Genomic DNA, 18,606 nt, shown 5'->3' with positions numbered 1-18,606 from the left:
GAATATTCCCCTTAAATTAGAAAATGTCACTAAATTTTCAGACTTTCAGGTTACTTCTATACTGAATCTATGAATCCATTATTGTCATCATCTAACAATTAATAATCCCATTTGCTCTCTCTTTTTTAGATATGATCTGGCAAACCTGGGCATATTTTACCAAGACCTAAATCTCAAGACAATAGCTGAGAGCCCTTCTACCAGTGTAAGTAAAGAATGATTTAGAAAAGCCTAATACTGAATGAGGCTTTTAGGTACACAACCAAATCTAAAAGCCATACCATTTAATCATAGAATGTAAAATTGCAATTACACAATGAAATTATGTACAACAATTAGTAATTCCATAGAAATATGGTTGAAAAACAATTATACCATACACATAAGTATAAATCTTGCCAAGTATCGGTTGGCACATTTGAAGCACTAGCATGATATATTGAAAGTAATATTTTTATTGAACAGATGTGTGGATTAGTTTTTCCAAGCTGATGGGATAAGTGTACCAAGATATATCAGATGACTTCCTCAAGAGGTCTTGCATAGTGTAACTTCACAGTTCCATCTTCAATTGTTTTTACTAATAACACGGACAGTCCAGAGAAGAGGCAAAGAGAAAAATTCTAGATGAGATACTAATCTTATGGCCTCCTGGTTTCTTCTGTTTGTATAAACTCTGGGAAAACAGAGCATTGGTGAAAAGCTGACAATCCTGTAGTGTTTTCTCAGGGTACATTTTCATAATAGATAGATTTAATCTTTAAAGGGCAGAGGAGTGTTTATTTTATTAACTCTAGCTTATTCTTTTTCTACAGCTTTCTAATCTACTGTCTAACTTTGGAGGTCAGTTGGGTCTGTGGATGAGTTGCTCTATGGTCTGCGTCCTAGAGATTGCAGAAATTTTCCTCATTGACTCCTTCTGGGTAGTCTTACGTCAGAAATGGAACAAATTCATCAGATGGTGGAAGAATCGTAAGGAACAAACAGAACATACCCCTGACCCACCTTCTTCAGGCATAGCTGGTCATGACAACCCATGCCTGACAGATGATGATCCACCTACTTTTAACACAGCCCTACAATTGCCTCAAACTCAACACTGCCAAGTACCAAGAACACCACCACCCTTATATAGGTCTCTACAGCTACAATCAACTTTCAATGAGTTGTCTCCAAGTGAAGACGATATTATGTCTATAGAATATATGTAAGAAACTTCATAGAGAGAACTTTTTAGTCACTTATGAATTCTTACACTAAAAAAGCCATAGTTCAAAAGAGAAGCTGAATTGTTCAAAGGATCTTGGTAGTAAATGTTATTTTTGGTGCTTGATTGAAATTCAATGTAGACTTTTGATCCCTCACAATGTGCAACAACTGAGCTGACAATTTTTCACTGGCTGGTATTGTCACTTAGTTATATACCTATGATTATTAAATAATTGCATATAATGCTAATTTGACTTTCACAACTAGGTATTTTTAAGTTTAGTTGAAAATTCAGTTTAAATCTGCTAAATGCATTTCGGATGCATCAAAGCAAAAGTTGCTCAATGTCTAACAGTTCATGTAAGAAAGAAGTCTGAGTAGAAAAGCCTGTCTCCCGCCAGCAGCCTGATCTGTGTAGGGAAGCAGTGGTCTTTCTGTATGCCATTAGACATTGAGAACCTTTTGTTTTAATGCACCTGAAGTGCATTTAACAAATTTAAACTAAAAGTTCAATCGTTTTTTTATTGATTATATGAGCAGTTGTAATAATATGGTGGGACACTAATGCCTAGGTGTAGGCTAGTTTTAATGAAATTGATGGTCCTTTTGGTACTGTATTGATTTACAAAAACTGTATTTTTTTCTTAAAATATTACTTGTTTTAGCTGTTTTCAGGGTACTAATTTCAGGCAGAGCAGTTTTTGGTAGCCTGATAGTAACTCAAATATGTTCTGTGGATATGAAGACATTTAATACAGATAGCAAAACAAATGGCCAATAAGCTTAAAAGCAAATACAAATGTTATATCAGTGATGACGAACCTTGGCACCCCAGATGTTTTGGAACTACATTTCCCATGATGCTCATCTTCACTACAGAGTGCCGGAGCATCATGGGAAATGTAGTTCCAAAACATCTGGGGCGACGAGGTTCACCATCACTGTGTTATATCAATACATTTAACAATCATCAACAGAAAGAATATACAAACCTTGTGGTGGACTCAAAGAAATCATATGGTCTGCATGGAGTGGTCACAGGGGCATGACTAGCAATCACAGGGCCCTGTAGCAAAACTTTTAACGGGCCCCAACAGAAAACAAAACAAAACACTATTGTGTAGAACCCTAATTGCAATGGCAGTGACAAAAGACTGAAAAGAATGCTGCAGTGTAAAATAGAGACTTTACAGCATGCCACACGGAGTGAAAAAGGGCAAAAAAGGGAGGTGGTGTGGAATAGGGAATGTTCAGCGTGGTAAATTGGGGTTGAAAACGTTTTTATGAAAACAGTCAAAACACATATGTAAGACACAAGATTAAACAGTAAGTCTGCTCAATGGCTATCGCCCATAGCATGACTTGTACATATTAACAATATAGTAGAAAAATTGTGAGGAGTGTCACTATAAAACACCAGAACCTTTTTTATCTGTCTTTTATATAAGAAAAAGAGAAAAAACGAAATAAAATAGGAAAAAGGAAACCAAAGGAAAGGGTAGGAAGGGGGAGGGCAGGGCCGGATTAAGAGCATCATGTGCTTGGTGCTGAGGATTTTGGTGGACCTTTTACTGGGCACCCTTCTGCTTTCCAAGAGCCTGTGCTGGCATGTGCCACAACTCAAAAGAGTACAACCACACAGGCAAACACTAGGGAAGCCTGGTATTTGATTTGCCAAGTTTCTGTAAGGGCCTTGCATTGGCGTGCACTCCGAGCTGAAAGAGTGCAGCTGCGCAGGCCTAACACTATGGAAGCCCCAGACTTCTGTAACAGCCCTGCATTGGCGTGCCCCAGGCTTCTGTTAGGACTCCTGCTCATGCAGTGCCCATTATCAATCCCACCACCCTGCCCAGGCGGTGCATTTGGAATGCAGGGCCCATCAGGAGAGATCTCTTCCCGTCGACCCATTGGGTCCATGGGCAGTCCATGGGCAGTCTGTCCTTTTTGGGTGGCTGGGCCTATATTAAAGTAGGGGCCTGGAGCTGCAGCTCCAATAGCCCCTACGTTAATCCAGCCCTGGGGGAGGGGAGGATACAGAGGGTGAGAGAAGAAAATAAGGAGGAAAGAATGGCTGGGAAAATACTCTGATAACATCAAGTTTTTAGTAGTGTCATCACTAGAAGCCCTGTGTCAAGGTAAAGCCAGAGATGGCCCCATCGGGTTCGAGAGCATGGTTGTGAGGGTATCAGAGAAAGAGAAGCGGAGCAAAATATACCATAAAGCCTTATATTTGTCAAATGTGTTATTATCCAGTGCCAGCTTCTCCTCCATTCTCATGATGTCATTCACAGAGGGGGAATGGTGATGTAGTGGCAGTCTTCCAATATAAGGGGATAAGCTGCTGAGCTGCTGGAGTTGGTGTTAGAGGCTCTTCATAAATTGTACTATATATCTTAAATACCTGAGTCCAGAAAGGGGCATATCCTCTCACATTCCCACCATGGAAAGATTTTATGTAATGTTCAGCATGGTAAATTAAATGAGGTGTTGTTAAATAGGGAATATACAGCATGTTATATGGAATGAGGCAGTGGAAATAGAGAACATACAGCATGGAATGTGGAATGAGATGGTGCAGCATGAGAAATGTATAGCATTTTATACTGAATGGCATTAGGATTATTCAGCATGGCATATGCAATGATGGGGTGTGATTGAGGATGTAAAGCATGGCATACGGAATGATGCTTGGCAACATAGGTAATATACAGCATTGCATTTGGAATGAGGGATGCGAAAAGGAATTGGACAGCATCGCACTTTGAACAAGGGGATGCAGAATGGTGCATGGCAAGCATGCCATATGAAATAAAGCATTGTGGTGAAGGGAACTTACAACAGAGTGAGACAGTGGAGAGTAGCTATAAAGGTCATAAAAAATGGCTTATCTGTGCTGCTGCTGCTCAAGCTGACCCTTTTAAGACCTCCATCATCAAGTCAGAGGGAAATGGGGGGGGGGGGGGGGGGGTGAGATGGTTGGTCAGAACCCCAGGGATGAGAAGTGCTGGGTAGAAGATTTCCTTTTCTGTCAATCTCACACTGAAAGAACAGAAGTGTAATTGACAGAACAGCAAATGAGCCACATAGGATATGACAGCTTACCTTATCACTGCTGCAATTTGTAAACACCGAAGCAAATAGATTAAGTCTTCCACTACTAACTTCTTCTGTGGCTCAGTCAGATGATAACTATTGCAGAATATGGCAGAAGAACTGAGTGATAGAAGAATTCCTTTGCAGACTTCTGTGTTCACAAATGGTAGCGGTGGTCAGATGAACTGTCAAATCCTTTGCCGGTCGAGTGTGATTGGAGGTCTAGATGGGGTTAGGCTGCCTGGTGTGATTGGAAGAACAGAACATCTCCTGCCGACCCTTCTCATCTCTAGGATACTGATGCCACATGGTCTGCTATGGCAGTAATTCCACCAATAAGTGATCACAGACTAAAAGTTAGTGGATTTAAAGTAGATGAAAACCCAGTCACTAAAACTTTGTAAAAGCTTTAACATGTTTTAAATGTTAATATGTTTAAAGTCTTTGAAAATCTGAAGTTTTCTTTAAAAACATAACAGCTTAGCTTTAATTGCATCCAATTATCCTTTACACTGACACGGCTTGCATCCAGAAGTTCCCAGTAAACATAGCTGCAGAAAGTATACAAAATATATTGTCCATCAGATCCCTCAGCATATCAGCAGTTTCTGTGAGAAGGTTTCTGGTGTGACACAGTGCTTCAAAACTCAGAAAGTGTATTAATATCTCCTCACCCCAACTGGGTCCCTATGTAATCCTACTCAGGGAACTTGTCTTTTATATATCAATATATTCAAGTTATGGTAGAATGCCTCTTTAGGTCACCTAACCTTAGTTAGTGCTTCCAATAAAGTTGATCATTTTCCACTCGGGTGATTCAGGAGATTGAAATGAATATAGTTTTGTGTTTTTGTCATTAAATGCCAATTTTGTGGACTAGGGTTTATGTACCTGGCTAGTCTAGGTTTTGTAGGAGCTAGTTTTTTTTTTTCACTAGAAGCTAAGGAGAGGTTATCCAACACTAAACACAGACCTCAGCACTGACCAGGATACACATGATTTAGAGTAAAGTATTAGGACATGTTTGAGTTCTGCCAGTAATTCATTCGGTGGTCAACTTAGAAGCTCTTGTCTACCACCATACTTTCCCAGTAGATATTGAAGTGAAACTCCAGCAGATGCTGTATAAAACCTGTAGCTGAGTTATTTGGTTAATCAAAATGACATGAATTCGGTTAATAAATAATACTAATAATATTCCATTAAGTCTGCCTTTTATATTAACTTGACATTATCCACTGCATTCCAAAAGCGAGGAGGAAAGTGGGACTGTAGGACTGTAAGCCAATATGGCTAGGTTACACAGACCTATCTTATTGAATAAACTTGAGGTGGAGAGGTGACACAGAAAGTAGAAATGCAGGCTCTAAATTATCTACCCACTAGCTATACAGCCTGGTAACAATATGAGTCCCAAGAGTAGCTAGGCCGAATGACAAACATTTTGGTGCTATTATTCTAAATCGTATATTTTGCTGTTTGTTGTGCATTCTGCTTTAATCAACTCACAATCATCTCTCTTTAATCATCTTTAATCATCTGAGCTGTGTTCACCTAGAAGTGAAATTCTGCTTATACTAAAACAAACATGGACAGATTTCCTGTAGGTAAAAACCCTATAGCTGAAATTGCATCATTTTACAGAAAAAAATTCTCTTACGTAAACCTATTTTTGAAATATGTACCTATCCAAAAAATGCAAAATTTTTGGTATTCATAACTATTTGTAACACATTTTACTGATCTTTATGACTTGTTTAACACTTGTTTTGCGTGCTATAGGATTTTTGTGCTGTGCACAAAATGCTGCTATGTTTATTAGAGAGTTACTAGCCTATTCTGTGGCTTGACAAAGAGGTCAATAGGGATGAACACTGTCCTGTAGCACTATCTTGCACCTTCAGGTTACCAGCAACATGAATGTACTGTACAGGTTAAGCATTCTTTATACAACAAGTATAAATACATAGATATTTTAAAATATATATATTTGTACTCATGTATGTACATATTAAGAGAGATAGTATGTATATTAGTATACTATATTTAAGATTGATGTGAATTTTGTCTTTTTAATAAAATATTTCCATTGAGTGTCATTGTGTGTTTTGGCTTTAAAAATAATGATGCTCAGCAGCCAAACTTTAGCAACAAAGGATATTCTTGGTATATTCGTTTCTAAAATATAGGATGTGGTTTGATGCACCCCGTAAAGCAACTCCATTCCCAGTGCAAACATATACAAACAGATTTGTCCTTGGGACTTTGAATGAGGCGCAACACACCCACTAAAGGAATAAATGATATGCAGATTTATTGAATGGTACAAAACTACTAAAATAGCATATCAGACAAATACCATGCTAATAGGCAGATTTGTAGTAATTGACATGACCCTAACAAAATACAGTATTCCAAAAATCAGTAAACAATTAGTTTAAAAGGTGCATCTTTAAGACCTGATTCGTTTTGTTAATCAACATTCACTTCCTTAGGGGTTGATGCACACACAAATATCTGTAAAGTAAAATGATTTTAAAATACATGACAAAGTTGGTAAAAAATACAACTGTGTTAAAGCTGAGGTTCACCATGAGGTGACCCATACTTACAAATTTGCTAAAAATTAAAGCACATGATTATATAACAATGGTGACCACCAGGAATGTCTGACCTGGGAGTTGTGGGCATAGGATCTGCAAGGACCCATGAGGATAAACAGAGCAGGATGTAGTACAGGCAACAAAGGCAATAGGTCCAATCCAACATATCAACCTGAGTGATGGCTGTGAAAAATATACAGTATTTGTATGTCAAATAAGATTATATATTTGTATCCAACTATAGATCAGCCACGGTAAAGTAATAATGTTATAGTGTAAAATACCAGAAAGGTTATAGGCTGATGTTACTGTAGGTGTACCTGGATAAATAAAAGGAGAAATTAACCCAATTACCCAGAATCAGTGACAAAAATTAAGGGAAAAATTAAACTATGTGAAAGGAAGTCTGCTAAGGAATGTTGGAAGAGAGGGAAACGACAAAACAACCAACCATCCAAACCACGTGACTGTACTATTTTAGTTTGTTTTTTATTTTAGGTAATACTGTAGTATAGAGGTTTAACCCACTACTTAGTTGATAAATTAATGATCTGAGAACCCATGCTTTTGAAGCAGGAGAGCTATTCCCAAACACATCAACTGCAGGAACCATACTGTTTCTTAAATACAGAACACCTGATTTAAAAACATATATCAATAAGGAAGTGCCAAAAGAGTACTTCAAAAACAATGGATACCACATCCTATTACACTACAAACGAAAAAACATTATTGGAGGTCATGGTTTTTCCCAAGACCTCAAAGACAGAAAACAAACGAAATAAAAAAAAATATTTTTAACTATTGTCATAAACTTTGATATTTTTATATTGAGTTTATTTTCTGTTTTTGGGGTACCAGGAAAATCTATGACCTCCTATGTTTAATATTTTTGAATTTGTGATTTAAAAACATGCCAGTACTAAGATGTTTTTCCACAAGTACATCTCCAACTTGTCTTGATAGTTTAAATGTGATTGATGAAACAGGAAGCAGAGAAGGTGGATATAACGTTGCACAGGCATTGTGAGTGCACTTTAAGTCTGGCTTCTGTCCAGTTTCTTTGAATGAACAGTTTAGGTCTGCCAAACACACTCTCAGACCCATTCAGGAAAATTCATGTAAACAAAATTCAGAAGTGCACTCAAACAGCCAGCAATTCCATCATTCATAGTTAAACTAAACAGCTAAGTCTATACAAAATAGTCATTGCAGTGGTAACTAGCAACCAGTAGAAGGAAGAATAAGATTTGAAGCAACAAACAAAACATTTTGCATTGGCTGAGCCCTTGTATATAGACTTCTGGCAGTTGATGTGGGGTGTTGAGGCTGTGACTTCCCTTACAGGTGGTAATTCTTAAAGTTTAATCATGAGAACTTTGGAGTCTGGACCCCAATTTGATTTCAAAATGCAGGTCAGGAGATGGTGATCTGTGGATCAAATACACTTGTCAATGAAGTCTGATTCATTTCAGAAGCGTCTCAAACTAATCTAAAACGAATGCCATTGACATGTGGGCAGCCATTAAATAAGCAATGTTTATCCTCTCTCCTTTGACATGAAGTAGATCTGTGATAAAAGAATGAAAAAAATCATAATCCCTACTTCGACCTGATTTTCCAAAAGACATAATGACTCCAGTCTTAAATGGCTGTCGGAAAACCATTCATAAAAGCAGTCTAGAAGGAAATACAATTCTCTGAGTCTATATAGAAATTAGTATGAATTAGTATCCTAGGCACCACATCTCTAAAGAGAATGCAAAGAGAAACAAAAAGAAAATTGTGATACTTTTAACCACTTGCCTACAATGCACTTTCACCCCCTTCCTGCCCAGACCAATTTTCAGCTTTCAGCGCTTTCACATTTTGAATGACAATTACTCAGTCATACAACACTGTACCCAAATGAAATTTGTGTCCTTTTTTCACACAAATAGAGCTTTCTTTTGGCGGTATTTAATCATTAGTGGGGGTTTTTTTGTGCTATAAATAAAAAAAGACTGAAAATTTGGTGAAAAAATGTCTCTTTGTTTCTGTCATAAAATTTTGCAAATTAGTAATATTTCTTCATACATTTTGGCCCAAATTTATAAGGCTACATATCTTTGGTGAAAATAATCCTAATTAGTGTATATTATTTGGTCTTTGTAAAAGTTATAGAGTCTGCAAGCTATGGTGCCAAATCACTGAAAATGATCACACCTGATGTACTGAAGACCTATCTCATTTTTTGAAACACTTAGGCTCCATGCACACTGAAGCTGATAAACTGCAGTTTATTGGCGTTTGGGCATTTTTTGTAAAAGCCCATAAACTCCACTCTATGTTAGCCTATGTGTCCATGCACACATGGACGTTTTTCAGCTTTAATGAGCAGTGGAGTTTATGGGCTTTTTTCTGAACGCCAGAAATTCGCGTTCAAAGTGCCGTTTTTCAGCGGCAAAAAACGACAAGCGCTCATTAACGCTCATTAACGCTCATTAACGCTCGTTCATTAGTGTTCGGCATTCTATTTTTCAATGCATTGTGGGATTTTTGGAGTGTCCTCTGTGTATTTTTATAAAAAACGCCCATTAACGCTAACGCTGTAAAACGCTCATTAACGCTCATTAACGCTAGTGTTAAAAGCAGGTTTTTCAACCAGCGTTTTCTGCCAGCAATCTGGCGTCCAGAAATAGCTTTTTTGAGCTTCAGTGTGCATGGAGCCTAACAAGTCAGGAAAGTACAAATATGTCCCTAAATATAAATGATCTTATTTTGGAAAGTGGACACTCCAACGTATAATCTATGAGGCATAATGAGTCTTTTGAATGGTTCATTTTTTTTCCAGAAGTTTTTGGAAAATGTGGAAAAAAAATTAAAACGCATTTTTTTCCACAAAGTTGGAAATTTTAAGACATTTCCAACACATAGCATGTATATAGCAAAAATGACACCCCAAAATACATTCTGCTACTCCTCCTGAGTATGGCAATACCACATGTGTGAGACTTTTACATTTTACTTTTGCCTGGCCACATACAGCCCACCAGTGAAGTAGCACCTTCAAGCATAAATTATATATCTCTTTTCTCAACCACCTATTACACTTTTGATCAATATATGCTTATTGCGATTTTTTTAACCAAAATTATGTAGAAGAATACATATTGGCCTAAACTGATCAAGACATTTATTTATTTATTTATTTAAAATTGAGGGAAATTTATTATAGCAAAAAGTAAAAAATATTTTTTTTTTTCCCAAATTGTCGCTCTTTATTGTTTATAGTGCAAAAAAATAAAAACCGCAGATGTGCTCAAATAACACCAAAAGAAAGCTCTATTTGTGGGAAAAAAGACACACGTTTTGTTTGGGTACATCATTGCATGACCTCACAATTGTCAGTTAAAGCGATGCAGTGCACAAATGTAAAAAGGGCTCTGGTCAGGAAGGGGGTAAAATCTTCTGGGGCTTAAGTAGTTGACAAAACAATATTACCTGCTCCACAGGCTGTGAATATGAAATTCTAATACTATAAACCAGACAAAATTGTGTATGTGACCAAAGCCTGCTATTCAACTTAGTGAGTTTAGTGCTACACCATGAGAAAAAACTTGGAGCAGCGCTAGGGAAAATGAAATAGATCAAATAGAAATGTTCTCCTAAAAATACAAAAATACAAGTATTTACAAAATAAATACATATATATGTAACACTCACATTCATTTAGGGAAGTCACAAAACAAAGGTGCTCATAGTGCAATATGTTAATAGTAAAATCACCAAACAAACACACACATGAATGCACTCACGTAGATTTGTGCCCACAACTTGGCCTCAAGTATGTCCAGCAGCTTCAAGAGAAATCCACACCCTCTTGCTTTTAAAGCCACTGGACATACTGGGTGCCAAGTTATGGGCATAAAGCCATGTGAATACATCTTGCCAACCTGCCCCAGTAGCCCTTTAAAAAGTTGTGAATGTCATGGGTGGGTTGGTCTGGGGGGGTGGTAAAGTTTGACTGATCACATGACCATTGTGATTGACTGTCACAGTGGTCACATAATCTCCTACTGATCATTAAAAGGGACCAAGAGCTGTGTTTTACAGCTCGGTCTCTGTGCTAGGAGTGCACAGTGAGTGCATTTTCAGCATGGTGCATATGGCATTAAAGCCTACCACCTCTGCACATACTGTATGTTATTGCTTCTTGGTCTTCTGGCTAAGATCAAGTGTAGTATCTGTTCTTATCAGTGTATGATGCTTGTATGATGGGGTCCTGAGAGTCCTTTGCTTAGGAAAGAAACAAAATTAGGCACCCACTGGGTAAAGTGGTGGTTGGGAGCATTTCCCTAGTGTGGAGGGTTCCGAGGAGCATAGTGCCTCCTGAACTGTGCTACCTTATCTGGCCGAGGACTGGGAAAGCTAAGGGCCCGCAATGTCAAGTTCCCTCTGAGAATGGAATCCTGGGGGTGCCAGAGTAGTATTATGGATTTTGGACATTCTTGTATGAAACTGCATTAGACCACAGCACTAAAAGTATTTTTCTGTACCATACCTCATGGGCTAGGCCTTTTGGCAAATGGCCTAGCTTTTGTTATAAAGTCACAAGGCCTTGCCACTGCCTTGGCATACTTTTTTTTCCCTTATTCATTTAGAAATAAAAATTGGTAACAGCGCTAGGACAAACAATATAAAGAGAAACTATAGCAACCAGCACAGTTCGTTGATCATCAAACTCGATAAAATATAGTCCAAAGTGCAGCGCTTATTCAAGTTCAATCATTGAAGAGACTGCTGTAGAAACACTATGATAGTGAGAAAGCATCCACCATTTCCAGGAAGTGCAAGGAAAGTCACACAACACCCAGGTGTATCAAATCTGCTTACCAGAGCACAAATAGAGAAGAGCATCAAACCATATATATCACAGCTTCCACTTCTCCACCAAATGGGCAGATGATCACCAGGATTGGGCCACTTTTAGTTGATATCAATCTCTCACAACCACCATGCATGTATCCAAAGAAGCAATCAGGATGACTCATTAAACTTCAGGCTCCAGCAATCCAAAAAGTTTATATATGACATGTAAAGCAAAAGGTGAAGCAACAAAACATAGTAAAGCCCGTGAATAAAAATATATACATTTTATTGTAGTGCACTTACAGTATTGAAGTTACACACGGGCGTCTAAAAAAGCAGTAAGTAACGTCAGAATTCCATATTCAGCATGCTTGCATTAGTCAACCTTACATGTTTCATCCAAGAGGGATATCATCAGAGGCATGACCAAAAGATGCAAGCATGCTCTATATATAATAACCCAATATGAATGTCAGGTGCTGAGTTTCACATTCCATGCAGCAACTGTATGCAAAAGTATGTTTAGCATCAGAACATGCGCACTGTGAGGCTGAAAAACTCCCTCACCAGAGTGTCCCAGGAGGCGTTCCTGCAAACACCCCACCCTATCAGGTAAGAGAAACAGGAGATGATAATCTCTGGAAAATCCCCATAATAAACCGGATGTAGTAATTTAGAGCGCACCAGTTCGTACATCCGGAAACCGGAAGTGGTCACTGGGGCGCAAATTTCGGCAAACCTAATAGATTGAAACATTAGTAATCTCTCACCCTATCAGGTGAGAGATAACACCTACACTCCACTCCAATAGAGGGATGAAGGGTGGAAGTTGTCAACCGGAAATGGTCACTGGAGCACACCCGAAAACCAGAAGTGATCACTGGAACACATCCAGAAGTGGTCACTGAAGCGCAGAGAATGCCCATTCCAATGGAGACCACAGTAAACAGTAGAACCTAGATCTCCCACCTACAATCACAGGGGGAGGGAGGGCTTAAAACAATGTAGAGATAGCCTTTCTAGCCAACACAGTATGCCGTTCTGCGCTGCATCTCAGCCAACACAGGAACCATAAAATAGACATATGAAACCAAGAACCAGCCTTTAAAGCCAGATCTTTATCAACATCCAAAATGAAAAAAATAGACATTGAATATATACAATAAATCAATATGGAGCAAAAAAACTATATAAAAATACTAACAAATAAAATGTGCAATGATAAAAATATGATAAAAAATTTATATAATATATAATCAGCATAATAAAACAAATTATATTGAGGCAATGCATATATATATATATATATATATATATATATATATATATATATATATATATATATATATATATATATATATATAATCAGTGATTCCAAAGTCTAATTAATCAAATGATTGTTAACTAGCACTCCTCTAGGGATACAAGTCAAACATAATCATACATTTTAAAAAATGAATAATAATAAAAAATAGAAAATATATACATAATAAATATATATATATGTATAAAAATTCATAAACTAGTCTAACTATTATTGATGAAACAATTCACATCCCAGTCTATATTCATTCCTAAGCAGTAAATCTATCTATAGCAATAAAACTTGTACCCTGGGGATCTTTTTTATGGCAATCACGATAGTGCCATGAGACATTATGCTTCGGAAATCCCCTATAAATATTGCCAATATGTTCATTAATACGAACATTCATAGCTCGTATAGTGCGACCTACATATTGTAGGCTGCATGGACAAGTTATCCAATAAACCACATTCATTGAGGTACAATTGATAAATGTATTGATATCGACGTTAGATTTAAATTGACACATTTTTCAATCCTTAATCATATTATGACGGCAAACTCTGCAATTCCAACAAGGAAAGAAGCCTTTAGACTTCTGAAAGAAAGGAACATGATTCGGTGTGTCCAAAATATTTGGCGCCACTTAGAGCTTCAGTGGGGGTACCCCTTTAAAAATAACACGTGGACTATCTGGTAGGGTGGACCCAAGAATTTTATCGTTCTTAAGTATGTTCCAATGTTTTGATAAAATTTTATTTATGTCGTAATGCTGCTGGGAATAAGTGGTAACCATGGCCAAACTGAAATTGTTCTCTCCAAAAGATGTTCTATCTTTAGCTGTAAACATTGACTGGCGATCCATATTCGCAACTGACTCAATTAATGGATCCAAGTCGATGACAACATAACCCTCCTCCATAATTTCTCCTTTAGCACAATGGCCTGTCTCAAAAAATCTTTTTTATGAGTACAATTACATCGCAAACATATAAATTGGCTCTTTGGTACAGATTTTAATCACTGAGGATGATGACAACTTCCCCTCCCAATATAGCCGTTTCTGTCAATACTTTTGAAATATGTGGAGGTAATAAAGTTTCCATCCACAATCTCAATGTTCAGATACAAAAAATGTATCTTAGAAGTACTGAATTCAAACTGTAATGAAATACCCAAAGAGTTTCCATTCAGTTGTTCCATAAACAGTGACAGTGACTGCGTGTCACCATTCCATAAGAGGAGGATGTCGTCTATGTATCTACCCCAGAAGACCAACTCCGATCTCCTGTTGGCATAGATGACATCCTCTTCCTATTTGGCCATAAACAGATTTGCCATACCAGGCGCGAACTTCGCGCCCATGGCAACTCCACAATTCTGTAGGTAGTGAACCCCACCAAACCAGAAATAATTATGTGTCATTGCAAATTTTAATAATTTAAAATGAAACATCTTTGATAATTAATCAGACTGACATTTCTCTGTAAAAATAAGTCAATAGCATTTAGTCCATTAGTATGTGATATGATAGTATAAAAGGGAAGCCACATGTTACGTACCTGCCGGATGAGCCTGACGTGCAGTGGGAAGGCTGTCTCGTACAACCCCGGCTTAAGGGCCACCGATGTTGCAACAGTGGTCACAAGAGCCTGGCGGTGCATGGGTGCCTGGTTTGTCTTTGGTCTTGTCAGTTCAGCTGGTGCAGCAGGAAACAGGAAGCAGGCTGGTAAGCTGGGGAGACACTGAATACGTAGTCAGACAAGCCGGGTTTGGTAACAGGTGATCAGATGTAGATATAGACAAAAGGCAGAGAATGGTCAGGATACAGGCAAAGTTCGGCAACAGGATATCAAGCAGTGTAGAGCAGAGAGTGGTTACAAGGCAGGCCAAGGTCAGGATAGCAGAGATCAAATCGTAGTCAAACAAGCCGGGTCAAACACAGGAAACAGATCGGATCACAGGAACAGGCAGTCACTGGAACAGGTATGAGCTGCAGACCAGACAGCAAAGACACAGTGCTGCTGAGGTGTTTAAATAAGGCAGCCTGTTACCAATCACTGAAATTAGTCTATTTTAACCCCTAGGTGGCAGATCCATGACATTGCCCCCCTCTTACGGGCAACCTCCGGGTGCCCAACAGGTCTCTCTTCTGCGGATGACTGCGAAAAAAGGCATTAACCAAGTCTCTGGCATGCACATCCTCTTCAGCCTCCCAAGAGTTATCCTCTGGGCCATAACCTTTCCACTTAACTAGGTACTGTACCTGATTCCTTCTTTTCCTACAGTCTATGATGGCCTCTACCTCGTACTCCTCTTCGCCATTGATGGTCACAGGTTCTGGTGGCCTGGATACTCTATCTGGGAAAGAGTCAGGGACTGCGGGTTTCAAGAGAGAAACATGGAAGACAGGATGTATCTTAAGTGAATCAGGTAAAGATAATTCATAAGCAACCTCATTGAGTTTCTTCTTGACTGGGAATGGTCCCACAAATTTAGGTGCCAGTTTCTTTGAGGGACATGCCAACCTGAGATTCAAAGTAGACAGCCATACCTGGTCTCCCGGGTGGAGAATCAGTTCACCCCTTCTTTTCTTGTCAAAAGCCCTCTTGCTTGTTGCTTGTGCCTTGGTAACCACTTCTTGAAGTAACTTTTTGTTGCGGTTGAGGAAATCCACTGTGTCTTGGACAGCAGGAACTGTGGTCTCTGGAATAAAGTCGGATCTCCTGGAATAAAGTCGGGCAAGAAGGATGGGTGAAAACCATAATTTGCAAAGAAGGGTGACTGACCTGTGGCTGAGTGAGTGGCATTATTGTAGGCGAACTCCGCCAGTGGTAGCAGCGATACCCAGTCATCCTGGACAAAAGTGATAAAGCATCGGATATACTGCTCCAACGTCTGATTGGTCCTCTCTGTCTGTCCATTGGTCTGGGGATGGTAGGCGGAGGACAAAGATCTTTCAATTTTAAGGGCTTCACACAGAGTTTTCCAGAATCGGGAAGTGAACTGAACCCCCCGATCAGAGATAATGTTCATAGGGACTCCATGAAGCCTAACAATCTCTCTGATAAATACTTTAGCCGTCTCCATGGCAGAGGGAGTACTTTTCAGAGGCAAGAAATGGGCCATTTTGGACAATCGGTTCACAACCACGAAGATCGCTGTGCATCCTTCCGATGGGGGAAGTACCACAATTAAATCCATGGCTATCATTCTCCATGGTCTGTCAGGGACTGGCAGTGGCCGAAGTAGACCCCAGGCTCGGTTCTTTGTACCCTTGCTCCGGTTGCAGATTGCACAGGAATTTACGTATCTCTTACAGGTTTCTTCCAGGTCTGGCCACCAGAACGTACGTTTCAGGAGATCAAGCGTCTTGTGCACCCCGAAATGACCTGCTAGGGGATGATCATGACACAGACCCAAAATGGTTATACGTAGACATTCAGGCACAAATACCTTGCTTCCGTTAAACAGCAATCCTTCCTGGAGTGTCAGCGTGACCCCTGGAGGGCTAGGAACATCTGTTGAAGCCTGCTTCATTCGGTTGAGAAGGTTGCCCTGTAAAAGTAGGAAGTTATTTTCAGACAAGATGGTATCTGCCACTGGTGGTTCCTTGGGGTCATCAAACATACGAGACAGTACATCTGGTTTGACATTCTACGAGCCCGGCCGGTACGTAATGTGGAAAACAAATCGGGAAAAGAACAAGGCCCAACGTGCTTGCCGTGGCTTAAGGCGTTTAGCAGTCCTCAGGTACTCAAGATTTTTGTGGTCAGTATAGATCAATATGGGATGCGCTGCTCCCTCCAGGAGGTACATCCATTCTTTAAAGCCTGCCTTTATGGCCAGCAATTCTCGGTCCCCAACGTCATAGTTTCTCTCTGCTGGAGACAGCCTGCAGGAGAAAAAGGCTACTGGATGCATTAGATCCTTAGGGCCTTGGCGTTGGGAGATGACTGCTCCAATAGCAACTTCAGATGCGTCTACTTCTAGTGTATAAGGCAGAGACTGGTCTGGGTGCCCAAGAACAGGTGCTGAAGTAAACAGTCCCTTCAAGGTATCAAATGTGGCTTGTGCCTCGGGTGTCCAATGGAAGCGGAGGTTCTGTTTAGTCAGCTGTGTGATAGGGGTTATGATAGCGGAGAAGCCCCTAATGAACCTCCTGTAAAAGTTGGCAAATCTTACGAAGCGCTGCACCATCTTCTCGTCGGTAGGTGCAGGCCAGTCTAAGATAGCAGAGACTTTTATAGAGTCCATCTTAATGCCTTCAGGTGAGATTATCAGTCCCAGGAATTGGATGCTGCTTCGTTCAAACTCGCTTTTTTCCCCTTTAGCATAGAGTCCGTGTTGGCGGAGCCGGCTCAGCACCCTTTTGACATGATCTCAGTGGGGTTCTAGGGAAATGGAAAAAAATCAAGATGTCATCTAGGTAAACAATCAAAAATATATCCAGGAAGTCTCGGAAAATGTCATTGATAAAGTGTTGGAAGGTAGCCGGGGCATTGCATAGTCCAAAGGGCATCACCAGGTATTCATAGTGGCCGAATCGGGTGCGAAAAGCTGTCTTCCACTCATCCCCTTGACGGATGCGGACTAAATTGTAGGCACCACGTAGATCTAGTTTGGTGAAAATGGTTGCCGACCTTAATCTCTGAAATAGTTTGGGTACTAGAGGGAGAGGATACCATTTTTTAACTGTAATTTTGTTGAACTCCTGATAGTCCACACAAGGTCGTAGGGAGTGGTCCTTTTTCTCCACGAAAAATATTCCTGCTCCTGCTGGGGAGGTAGAGGGTCGGATGAACCCCTTTTCCAAGTTTTCTTGGATATATTCTTTTAGTGCCTCCTGTTCTCGTTCAGCGAGGGGGAAGATTCTACCAAAAGGGATTTCAGACCCTGGAAGCAGTTCAATTGGGCAGTCATATGGTCGATGCGGGGGAAGAGTGTCAGCCCCTCGCTTACTAAAGACATCCAGGAACTCATGGTATGGTTCAGGTACGACTTGCCGCACCTCAGACTCAGAGTCCACACAAAGTAGTGTTGTAGAAGAAGCTGGGGCTCTTGGAAGGCAGTGTTCCTGGCAATAGGCTGAGTGGAAGTCAATTTTCCCTGTGGCCCAGTCAACTCGTGGATTGTGCGCCTGCAGCCAGGGTAGGCCCAGAATAACAGGGAATAGTGGAGAAGAGATGACATCAAGGCTTAGGATTTCCTTATGTTGAGAGGTAGCCAACACAGGTAAGGGAACTGTCTCTTGGGTCACAGGTCCAGACTTGATACATGACCCGTCAGCTAGAAAAACAGAAAGTCCTTGTGCTTTAGGTCTTAAGGGGATACATTGTTGTATTGCAAAGGTTAGATCGATGAAGCAACTGCAGGCCCCCGGAATCAATGATTGCGGTAACTGGCACTTCCCTTTCTAGCAGCTGGAAAGAGATGGCAAGGGTTAGGTTGGTGGCGTTGGTAGATGAAGAAAAGTTATTAACGGAAGAAAACATCCGCCATTTACGTGTCTTGGTTGGACAGGAACGTACATAGTGGCCCGCT

General features: G+C 39.8%; 1 protein-coding gene and 1 pseudogene across 2 annotated transcripts in view; both read left to right on the top strand.

The window, feature by feature from the left end:
* Positions 1 to 6,401, top strand: part of SCNN1G (sodium channel epithelial 1 subunit gamma) — a 58,296-nt gene extending 51,895 nt beyond the window's left edge. For both annotated transcript variants that reach the window (XM_077449171.1, XM_077449172.1), the window contains exons 12-13: positions 130 to 205; positions 816 to 6,401. In XM_077449171.1, the coding sequence (XP_077305297.1) occupies positions 130 to 205; positions 816 to 1,211 (472 nt within the window). In that variant the 3' untranslated portion in view covers positions 1,212 to 6,401. The remainder of the gene's footprint in view (positions 1 to 129; positions 206 to 815) is intronic.
* Positions 6,402 to 11,092: 4,691 nt separating this feature from the next.
* On the top strand, positions 11,093 to 11,214 carry LOC143925778 (U2 spliceosomal RNA; annotated as a pseudogene).
* The last annotated feature ends 7,392 nt before the right edge of the window (positions 11,215 to 18,606 follow it).

Source organism: Lithobates pipiens, unplaced genomic scaffold, assembly GCF_037356315.1.
Source record: "Lithobates pipiens isolate NorthernLeopardFrog02 unplaced genomic scaffold, aLitPip1_a1.2 Scaffold_22, whole genome shotgun sequence".
NCBI classification, from domain to species: domain Eukaryota; kingdom Metazoa; phylum Chordata; class Amphibia; order Anura; family Ranidae; genus Lithobates; species Lithobates pipiens.
The sequence above is the reverse complement of the archived record's forward strand: the minus strand, read 5'-3'. Positions and strand labels throughout refer to the sequence as shown.